At 48.1% G+C, this 11,949-nt stretch overlaps 1 protein-coding gene across 1 annotated transcript; it reads left to right on the forward strand.

Moving 5' to 3' along the window:
* Nucleotides 1-1,785: 1,785 nt before the first annotated feature.
* On the forward strand, nucleotides 1,786-8,279 carry LOC119392837 (acetylcholinesterase-1). Its single transcript, XM_037659782.2, is given in 5 exon segments — nucleotides 1,786-1,891; nucleotides 2,498-3,582; nucleotides 3,584-3,726; nucleotides 3,729-4,022; nucleotides 8,061-8,279. Coding segments are annotated over 4 exon segments (1,674 nt in total). The 5' UTR covers nucleotides 1,786-1,891; nucleotides 2,498-2,502; the 3' UTR covers nucleotides 8,218-8,279.
* Nucleotides 8,280-11,949: the final 3,670 nt, after the last annotated feature.

Consider the following 11,949-nt stretch of genomic DNA (forward strand, 5'->3'; position numbering starts at 1 on the left):
GTGTATCGCGAGTTCGACTTCCTGCAGCAGATGTCGGGCACTTCGGCACAGAAAGAATGTTTGGAAAGAAAAACAGCGTGGCCAAAACGAACTTCAGGGCCGGCCTCTCGCAGCACGGAGCTGCAGTACAAAGTAACATTACCACTTATCAACAATTGGTTTGGTTAACTGATTTATGTGGTTCAACGTCCCAAAACCGCTCACGCTATGAGAGACGCAGGCGCGGAAGGCACCGGACAATTTCGACCACCTCGGTTTCTTTAACGTGCGCTGACGTCGCGGAGTACACGGGCCTCTATACTCATTTCATACATCAGGGGCAACGCTGTGGAAGCTATACAAGAAGCTTGGCCAGCAAAATGTGTAAGTCCGCGCGCCTCGCGCTTGGATTTTGTCGTTATAAACGTGGCCTCCGCGATTGGCTCCGACTGCGCGCTACCGGAACTCGTCGCGGAGGCCACAGTACCAAAAACCAAGAGACGCTAAGCTATCCAGAACAACCTGTTGAGAAGCCTGTTTTTTTTTTTTATTTATAAGGCACAAAGAATGTTCATTTACTACTAGGTCGAAAACAAAAAAAAAAATATCACATTACGGGCGGTAAAATCATTGGCCTATTTCTTTGTGCGAAAGCACGCACTGCAAGAAGTCTCGCTAGCTTCCATAGCGTTCCACCTTATGTACGAAATTGGGTATAGCACTTCGCCCCTATCGAAATGCGACCGCCGCGTCCGGGAGCGAACACGCTCATCTCGGGTCAACAGCTGAGGAACCGTAACCACCGAGTCACCGCTCCAAACGGGTACTTAATAATAATGTCTGGAATTTAACGTCCCAAAACCACGATATGATTATGAGAGACGCCGTAGTGAAGGGCTCCGGAAATTTCGACCACCTGGGGTTCTTTAACGTGCACCTAAATCTAAGTACACGGGAATCCAACATTTTCGCCTCCATCGAAAATGCAGCCGCCGCGTCCAAACGGGTCGCCATTAGTTTACAGTAAGCTTATTGACAGCACTGCCCTCACTTGCGACGAGAGACGATGCACGTTACCCCACATGCTCCGGCAATTCACGGCGCTGCGCGGTGGCGAGCCTCTCAGTACAGAGGGCGCATAGAGAACGGCAATCACCAGCTCGGACCGAGAGGTCCAAATCCGGTCTACCCAGAGGGCCCGCAGTTTGGTGGTGGTGGTGGTGGGGGGGGGGGGGGGCTCGTCCTTCCTGACCCCACGTGGGTCCGTCCCGCAGTCGACCCTCCCTCTTGAGGGAATCGGCTCCTCAGTGCAATTTATTTTATAAATACATTTCACTGACTGATTGACTGACCGCGGTAATAAATCATCAACTGCGACACCGAATTAGCACATTATACGGATGTCCGCTGCAGTATTTCGTTCACGAAGTATAGCGGTAGAGCTCGCGAAGCTTGCTGGTCGCAGCTAAATCGGACGAAAGCGCCTCTATCGAGAGAGAGAGAATAAATATTTATAGCCGAACGACCGTGACAGTGGCCGCCGAAACTATTCCCCTCGCCAAGCAAGCACACAAGGGAAGTGCGCGCCTCGCGCTGATAGTAGGCAGCGTTAAAAACAGGCTACGCGCCGTGCCCTTCTCTACTACCATTATTATTTCTTTTTATTTCCTCTCGTTTTCACGATGCACTCTAGGAGAAGACTTTCACTGGCTCCTCCGAATTCAGGTCATGCCTTCTGACAAGGTAACGTGCGGTCCAATCTCAGAGTGGAGTGCGTATATATAGGAAGTAACCTAGATAGCGGCCTTTTCTTCTTTTTTCGGCCAGACGCCGTCCGCACTGGCGGCTGAAACGCGTGCAGCGCCCTTGAATGGAACGGGTGGAAGGCATCCTTCTGTCAATCGGACCACAGGTGAGCAACTATCTACACTCCTTCTAGAGGATGCATACATAAAGCTTAAACGGAACATTGCTTTACCGTAAACAGTGCAGTAGCGTAGTAGGCTGGCGATGCAATCGGGCGTTTGCGTACATGATGGTGTCAGGACGCACACGAATGGTGTCGAGACACGCAGAGATATCGAAACAACTTCGCGTATGAGCATGCCGCATTGAGGCTCTGATGCCGCACCGAGCATCGCGACAGTGGACTGCGTATAGCCGTATTCTGGAAACATGCGATGCATAGAACTTCGCATGATTAGATTTGCACGTGCGGAGTAAACAAATAGGCAGGGGCGTGATTTACGCAGCATTCTCTAAGCTGGCTCCTCAGATATACTTAGTTCGCTCATCTTAAATAACGGTTGTCTGAACACTTTCAATAATTTTTATTGTCTGGGATTGTTGCTTCCGCTTCTGCGGTAACGCAGACTCATTAGGGAAATATTTCGCGCTGATATTTTACGAGGAAGCCATACCGAATTTTTGGAAGAGTTGACCATTTTATAGGTTGCATGTATGTTGTTAAACGTTCTACTATCTTTTATTTACTTTTTTTTTATTTCAGGGTTACCAGGCAAAATGGGCAAATCAGTCCTAATCTGCCTCATCCTGTGTCCCCTCTCCGCGCTCTGCATGCGCCGAGAGCAGCCATCGGAAGATGTATTAGCCTACACAAAGTCGGGCGTTCTACGCGGCAACACGCAGATGGTCATGGGAAAAGCCGTAGACACCTTCTTCGGCATACCGTTCGCCCAGCCACCCGTGGGTGACCTGCGTTTCAAGAAGCCCGCCCCAGTGAAACCGTGGAGCGGAATCCGAAACGCCTCCCAGCTTCCACCGCCCTGCGTGCAAATAGAACTCGAGCTCCCAATGGCTTGGACCAAGAGCAAACAGCCAGCATCCGAGGACTGTCTTTACCTTAACGTGTGGGCGCCGCCGTGCTCCCAGGAGGACTGCAACTGCTCGCTCAAGAACGTCCTAGTCAACGTGTACGGAGGTGGCTATAGCGTGGGCTCGAGCGACTGGGACATCTATGACGGCGCCGCACTGGCATCCATCGGCGACGTGGTCTACGCCAACATGAACTACCGAGTCGGCGCTTTCGGCTTTCTCAACGGCAAGGTACCCGACGCTCCTGGGAACCAGGGGCTCTTCGACACCCTTCTGGCCGTAAAGTGGATCAAGGAGAATGCCGTGGCGTTTGGCGGTGATCCCGACAAGATCACCCTCTTCGGCGAAAGTGCCGGTGCCGTGACCGTCGGTTACTTCCTAGTGTCTCCCTTGGCCAGGGGCATCGTCAGCCGAGTCATCATGCAGAGCGGCAGCCCGTACTGGAGAATCGGTGACAACACTGACAGCGGACCTCAGAAGCTTCTCAACATGGCCAGGAAAGTCGGTTGCGCTGACACCGGCACGGATTTCCACCGGGACCACGAGAGCATCATGCTCTGCATGCGGACGAGAGTTTCTGCAGAAGACATTCTCGAAGCCGGTCGTCAGCTGTACGGCAAGAAACACTCGAGCGCGTTCTTCCCGAGCTACGGTGATGACTTCCTACCCCAGGACCCCGTGAAGAGCTTCGAAAGCGGCGACTTCGATACGAGCACGCCTGTGCTTCTGGGAACCAACAGGGACGAAGGTTCGGTCTTTCCTCACCACAATACTCCCCGAGATCTTCCCGCACGATGGAGTCGTGGAACTGTCCAAGGACGAAGCCGGATTCTACCTCATCTTGATGTTTCAGTACCTAATGGGCAAGACGACCACTGAAGTGAGAGACATTACTTCAAACACATGCACAACCCTAACACATCTGCCGTGCTAACGGCAGCGTCGGATGCCGTGGGTGACTACGCTTTCACCTGCCCCGTGAACTATTTCGCCAAGTCTGTGTCTCGCAAGGGCGGTGACGTCTATTACTACTATTACACGCACCGTTCAGCACGCACGAACAGGTCGGAGTGGATGGGAGTGGCCCACTTCGAGGAGTTTCCGTTTGTCGTGGGCCTGCCGTATTGGTGCGACCTCCATTACCCCGTGGAAGAGATACGGTTCAGCAGGCAGATGATGGACATCTGGGTAACGTTCGCCAAAAACGGGTGAGGACTTCAATGTTGTTCACTGCCTAACTAATGCTTTATCAATTAGAGATTGTCTCACATCGAGTACACGTTGACCTGTAATGCCTCTTCAGTTTCAAGCTTTGGGACAATCTTAGTCAAACATTGTATAGCCGATATTTCGGTCAAAAAAGTTTGCCTCATTTTAACGCCTCATAAAGTTTTCCCGAGTCAGCAGCATTCGTCATCTACAACTGTTTTCGACACCAAGTTCTGCTGTATTCAGCATTAACGTGCCAAGTCTTGACGAAGCCTGGCAGTACATCTATGCAGCTAACCAAAAAGCCGTCGTTCCCTCATACGTAAACGACTCCTGACACCTCGCTTGACCGCATATTATGCCTTCAAACACTCAATTTAGAAGCTGCACTTCAGCACGTGATCCGACTGTTTATTTCGTTGCATCAAAATATCGCATCGAAAGTGGATAACTGAATGGCGTAAAAATATTCGCTACGACTGGCGTCACAAATCACGTCAGCAAGAAAAAAATCACACTTCGAACAAACAAGCTTGAAGCTTACATTTAATTTGACGGGGTGTCGTCAAAATGCTTTCCCCGAAAGGCAGGCGTCACACACAGTGAAAAATAGCATTTTTGTGCTAATTTCGTTACCTCCGCAACGATGTACCTTTCGTTTTTCCCTATCCAGCACGATCTCTGAGTCAGCGTTTTATTTATTCTATTTTCGTGTCTTCCACGCCTAACAATGTTCGCTTTCCCTCCCTTTAAGCTATTAATCCCAAACAAATCGCCTAGCTTTCTGTCGTTCTGAGTGAAAGGTAATAACGCAAACATATAACAAGTGTTGTTCGTGATCGTATTAAGTGATAAATACCATACACCGCTTGACTTCGCTATTATTAACGTGTTGCTTTAACATATTTCTCTATATTATAACGTCAAAAGAGAACGTGACGGGAAAAGTAAGAGCACAGTTCTCGAAGCCTTAACCTCAGTGACGCAGCTGAGCCGTTACAGCTTGTGTTTTCGCGGTTCGCGTTCAACAACACAACAAAAAGCAGTTCAGTGCAAATTGTCCAGCACTCAGCCTTGTTACAAAAGGCACGCGCGTATTATATGGGCGTGTATGACCCCATTATCAGCACTGGGATATAATTACAGCGATATATTCTGCGGCAAGATAAAATGAGTCTATTACCGGATGTGGCTGTAAGTGCTTTGAACCTGCCGGCAGTGTATAGCGCGTTGTCGCAAGCACTAATGCTACTGACGCATGACACAGGGCGTAAGCGTGTGTAGATTCTTGCGTTCCACGCCAAAGGTATCATATCTGCACTATATCTCTCCACGTTAAGTGTTGGAGTATGATGAAATTGTTGTTGTTCTTGAGCCAAGACAACGTCACGAACACATAGCGTGGTGTGCTGAAGTAGCTATGGGTAATTCGACGATGAAGAGAGAGACAAGAAAAAAAAACGAAAAAAAAGCAACGTTCTCTTTCCCGGAGTCGGTGTTATGAATAAAGCTCGCTGCTCGACAAAAGCGTCAATTAATCGTGTCCAGCGGAAACAGCGTCCACACGGTATCTGCAAATTTTCCTCATCTCATCAGTCGATCTAACCTCCGGCAGGCCTCTACTGCGGGGATTTCTTTAACTTGTTCGTGTGTACTCGCGTATCTTAACTTCACTTACGTGCACTACTCCCAGCCTGCATACGTCCTCCAAGCCATCGGTCCTTGAGAAGCCCACTTCAAGCTCATTTCCCACACACTGCAACTATTGGTATCTAGAACGCGTAAAAGACTTCAGCTGCCTAACTGATTGTGGGTTTAACTTAATTAGGCATGCGAGTAGATTCTTACCGCCGTGGTAGCCTAGTGGCTGAGCAGGGGAGTAGCCAGAAATTGTTTTCGGGGCGGGGAGAGGGGGGTACGAACCCCCCCTCCCCCACAACTTGGCTACGCCCCTGTGGCTGAGATGTTACGCTGCTAAGCACGAGGACGCGGGTTCGAATTCTGTCCACGGCGGCCGCATTTCAAAGGGAGTGACGTGCAAAAGCACCCTGTGTACATAAATTTATATGCGTGCTTAAAGAAGCATAGGTTGTCAACACTAATGCAGAATGGCGTGCACCAATCAATAAAATGTTCTAGCACGTAAAACATCACAACTTACTTATTTCTTAGGTTTCTTCGTACAAGCTTCTATTTTGATAGTGTACTGTTGTTTACGCCTCCAACGCCTGTTCTGTCAAAAAATTCCCAGCTTTCTTCTTCATCAATATTCTTACTGTTCGTTGCTTGCTAACTACAGACAAGTTAAAAATTGCGTCAGCGCTGAAACCCAGAACCTGTAAACAGCGCACGCACGCCTTCCGCTGGACTTGTTGGGATGAATATCCTGACATGCACTTACAAGAAGTCGAGTAGACCAAAAGCGAACGCCACCACCTTGCAACCAAGCAAGACAGGCAAGTCAAAGTGAGCACCGACAAATGTGCGGAGTCTTCGAGCATATTGCGTGTTTTGTAAACCTTCCTGGGGAGGAGATTATGAAATGGCCCGGAGGAGCCAGCCGCGTGAACGCTACGCGTGCCTAGGCGTCGATGACACGTTCAGTATATATGCGACCGATAACACCCCCCACCCCTTCCTCTTCAGGGCCTCCACTGTTACGACGCCTCGCCCGACACTTTTCCGTTCGATACCCGTCGCATTGCCAGGTGACGCAAACAGCAAGCGTGTGCGCCGTCTCGAGAGCGCCAATTTCGACACAGAGCTTATTTGTAAGACCTCCACGTGGCTCAAGCAGGCGATCTCGTTTCTTTTTAACGCTTCGTACATTCCACGAAATCCTTCCGAGGCTGCCGAGGACATAACGCGGATATCTAGACACGAATACAACGTGATGTTTGCTTTTTCAGCGGTTGCTGTAGAGAGGATGAAGCGAAAGCAAAGACCTGGATATCCGAAGAGATAACCAGCTGAAGTCTGTTGTGCTATCGCCGAACTTCTTGTTTGTTTGTTTTTGTTTTTTTTTCTGCCAGGCGCCGGAAAAGCCACAAGCAGTCGAATATACACGAGGATTACGCATTTTGCGGGCTGTGCCCCCAATAGGTCATTTTGTGTGAGCGCAATGTGCCCTCTTGCATTATATGTTTTATGTGGTTGTTGTTGTTATAACTTTGCTGGGCGTAATATTTGCTATTGAAATCAATACAATCGATTCAGAGGAAAACGGAGAAGGTGGTTTTCGCGCTCCACTCGTCTTATACAAATGCATAATTAATAATTGTTAGGGCTTCACGTCCCAAATAGGCAAATGCATAAAGGGCCTTGCTAGACAACGAAATGAATCCAACAGACATTAAGGTCAAGGAAAGCATAGGCGGAATTTATTGTTGTCTTTAACTGTAGTGTAGCAATTACTATGTAAATTGAAAAGAATTAAAGTGGACGAAAATTCACTCTTTAAGTCGGTGGGATCTGAACCCACAATCTTCGAATTACAAGTTCGATGCTCCGTGAATTGAGCTACGACCGAAGGAGCTTCCCCGTCGACTTTGTTGGCTATTTGTATTCGTGTAATCCCTGAGAGTGAAAGCCAGTGCCGCTCGTAGACAAGGCGACAAGTGTGGAACAATCATCCACCCACAGGAAGGGTGACTTTTCGACCAGTTTAATTTCTTTCAATTTACGTAATAATTGCTATTTCACAGTTAGAGAGAGAATTGCACTTTATTGTCCGACCAGGCGCGCGTTCTCTTCGCCCAGAGGTGGGTGACTTACTTATCCCAGGTAGCCATGGCGTGCAGCTGATGCCCGAGACAATAAAGAAAAGAATTATTTCACCCTATGCTTTCCTTAGCCCAACTGGCTTGGGTTCATCTGGTTGTCCAACAAAGAAACGAGCCCCTCGAAAAAAAATTCCCCTTCTAGGGAGCCGTGTAATGATAGATTTCCTATTAAAGAAAAAAAAGAAGAAAGCATTAATCCGTATAACAGTTTATCATGCCTCTCCCTCCCTCCCTATATTTCTGTCTGTTTCGCAGGAGCCCTCCCAGAGTGAACGGTACTGATTGGCCGAAGTACTCGGAACAGGACCCATACTACATGGAGCTCAACCCGAAGCACTACCACGTGGGTCGCGGTGTGCACGAGCACAGCTGCCAGTTCTGGAAGAAGCACATCGTTCGAGACGCCTCATGAGAACGGAAAACCTCCTTCAGCTTCAGTTCACTGAGAACCAAAAAACAACCAAGGCTCCTGTTCTCTTCATACGTACAGCGTTCATTCGTTCCTATGCAAAGCACTTCTTTCCATAAAGTGAAAGTTTATTTCTTTTCAAGAGAAGCAGGTGCCAAGACAGACACCAATACCCTGTCAGGCTAACAACATGACGGGGTAGGGAAGAAAAAAAGAAAGAAAAACAGTCGACATTGTGCACAAGTATTCCGCAACATTTAAGCGGTAAATTATAGAAGCATGTGAACAGGATCGCAAAGCAAGTCAACATTCACCAAATTTAGACAACAAAAATGCAAAAAAGGACAATGCATGCGCCGCCTATAGTTTGAACGACACAAAATAAAACAGAAGTCATTTTTTATCATTCAAAAAAAATTTCATCCCCCCCCTACACACACACACACAAAAGAAAGACATTTCAAAGCTGACGCTTTCTCAAGAAATAGAAAGTCTTTTTACCTGGATGGCCTAACAGAAGTTTGTCGGAGGAAACTTCTTATAGTAATAAACAAATAGTAATAAAAAGCGCGAAAAACTATAGACAAAAGGGAAGAACAATACTGGACGAGCGCTATGAATACTGTGAATACTATGACTACATACCAACTAGTCCAGCTTACCACTCTCTTAAACTTTAACTGCCCCAACCGGTGATGCATAAAAACGGAAGTACGAAAGTCGAGGAAAAATGATGCGGAACAAAGTTATCTTAGGTGTGGTGATGCAGTATCGCTGTCGGGCATTTCATTCTTTAGCCCCTGCTTCATCCTTGTGAATGAAAGAAACAAAAGTTGACCTCACTGTCGCTTGGCCATGCGTCATTATATTTCTCAAAATTTCTTCCACAGAAGTCATTGTGATGCTCACATTTAACGTTAGAGATCAACTGAAACCTGTACATCTCCACACATTAGTGCGATTCTTGTAGCCGCAGTGCCTCCTGAACAGTTTAAGGCCGGGGTCTGGCCGGGAGTTCTTTAACCTAATATACTTACACAGCTCCTACGACGTGGTTTATCGACAGTTGAGCTAAGCCTTTCGGATAATGTGCGATGCAGGAAAGATTTTTGGAGAATAAATAGCAAACAAAATATATTTTATCTGTCTACAAGGAAAGGTGATGCACAAACACGACCTTACAATTAACTACACTTGGAGAGTGAGTGAGTGAGTGAGTGAGTGAGTGAGTGAGTGAGTGAGTGAGTGAGTGAGTGAGTGAGTGAGTGAGTGAGTGAGTGAGTGAGTGAGTGAGTGAGTGAGTGAGTGAGTGAGTGAGTGAGTGAGTGAGTGAGTGAGTGAGTGAGTGAGTGAGTGAGTGAGTGAGTGAGTGAGTGAGTGAGTGAGTGAGTGAGTGAGTGAGTGAGTGAGTGAGAGACCGGGCGACTGAACATAATGGCAAGCGAAACGGAGCACGATGAGGATGGGGCCGGATATCACCATCGCGTTCAACTCTTAAAGGCGAAGCTTAAGCGTCCCCCAATATTCCTTCTTACATCTCGCGCAGTATGTTACTTTTTTTCAGAGAACCTGTACATTGCGCCACCTTTCTAAGGCACTCGGCCTTGTCCTTATTCTATTTTCACTTGCGGATGCAATGCGCATTTCATTTCTCTATAGCGCTTTCAGTAATGTTCTTCCTGCTACATGGGAGCCATGTATACAACCGCAGCTTTATTCCCTCGCATCGTTCTCATGCCAAAGCAGCAACAGCACGCCCCTTCAAAGTCATTACCATACCGCCTCTCCACACGTCTCGCCTGGTAACACGGTACACATGAGGACGCTTTCGATACTTCAAACAAACCCCTTAACTTCGCTTGGCTTGCTTTTTTTTTTCTCAGTTACAATCGGCGCACGAAGATTGCGCAATGCGTGTCATAAAGCCGCCGCTTAGGGTGTATCCACACGACGGACCGAATCCGTCTTTTCCGCGGCGGACGGCGCATCACGTGACCCCGCGTCACGGATTTGTGCCATCCGTGCCGCGTCCGCGGACGTCGCGGACGGAAAATGCCAAGCTCTTTTTCGCATTCGGATTCGCGCGGTATAACACAACAGATTTAGCCGAAGGTGCCATTATCGGTCTGGCAACAAGCGCTGCTTTTTCTTTTTCTCGTATGGAACTCCATCTTCAACTTAAAAGAAACTCTGCGCCATAGACGGAAACATAAAAACCTTCAATAATTTTGCTAGCGATGAATGTGTTTTCGACTTTCAGACTGCTTGCGCCATCTAGAGAAAAAAGGAAAAAGCAAGCATTCGCACATTATTATGACCTCTGGGATTTGGTAGCACTCACGCTACCGCAGATCACCGAGCTCATGTTCTGTTAATGGAGGCACTCGCTAAGCCTACAGCTCTCAGAAAACGAGTACGGCGCTGGGAAACAGTACCAAATTGTCATGAATACGTTGCCGGCGAAGCTTGAGGACACAAACCTAAAGCCGACACAATCGTCAGTTTGGGGCTAACAGCCCCCGCAATGCGCGAAGAGCTTAAAGATTCGAAGCGGGCAGCTCTCGCTTCAGACAGTGCCGCCATGTTTTTTTGCTGCGTCGCGTCCGTCTACTCGCTTCGTCCGTCGTCTGGATATAGTGCCTAGAATATACTTACTAGTGTGCCGACCGCGGGCGTCGCGGTGGCACGGAGAATGATGCCTTCCACCGGCGGCCACCAGACGGCGATAGCCGTAGGGACCATGCTATGCCGAGCGGCGTCTCTAGCCGACGTGCGCGCCTGTGAGAGACGCCGATGGGCTGTCCCAATGCAGTTTTGCGCTACGGAACGTTGGTTGGGGTGCAAAGCGTAATCGAAGGAATGTGATTTCGTAGCACTAACAAGCGATCGTACGCACAGTTATCATTAATACGCTGCGCGATACCGGCTGTTTCTTCGAAAAATTCTATTATATGCGACACATGACTACAAATGCTAAATTCACGGCAATTTGCAGCTAATTACCTTACATTTACTAATGATCTGTTTATTTACCTAAGGACACATATTTTACTAATTATCCATTTAATCAGCTAACGACACATATTTTACTAATTATCTATTTAATCACCTAACGACACATATTTTACTAATTATCTATGTAATCACCTAACGATGCTCAGTGTAGCAATTATTGAAGTGCTTCTCACAAACGACAGCCGCCGGAGTTTAGTCTTCGATTTGTGCTCTTTATATTATTCTCCCATTCGGCTAAACTTAATTAAATCTCTGCGTCCACAGGAGCGCTGAATAATGCGCTCGTTGTTTGAGCGGTAGCCACTGGTACAATATGGGACAAAACAGGTGCTGTATTTACGCCTCGTTTTCTGCGACCACATCGCGGTCCTGTGAACAGAAACAAGTGCGAAGCGCGCGCACAGAAAAGAGACCTAGCAATGACATGCGGAGACACCATAAGCTACTGGCTCGAAAGCGACAACGCCCCACAAGTTTACAGCAACGGAATATTTCTTAACTCCGTGATCACAACCGACTACGCTTACGAACGGGCACGGCCGCTACATGAAAAAAAAAAAAAAAAAACGCGGCCGTGGAACGGGCATCCGCAGCGCAATTCAGCGACGCGCGTGCAACGCGCACGCTTGGCTTGATGCGCCGCTCGGTTAGCATGGTCCCTAAGAGTGTCGCCGTCTGGTGGCGTCCAGTGGAAGGCATCACCGTCGGTGCCAGCGTCTC

The sequence above is a fragment of the Rhipicephalus sanguineus genome, chromosome 5 (assembly GCF_013339695.2).
Source record: "Rhipicephalus sanguineus isolate Rsan-2018 chromosome 5, BIME_Rsan_1.4, whole genome shotgun sequence".
Classification (NCBI taxonomy): domain Eukaryota; kingdom Metazoa; phylum Arthropoda; class Arachnida; order Ixodida; family Ixodidae; genus Rhipicephalus; species Rhipicephalus sanguineus.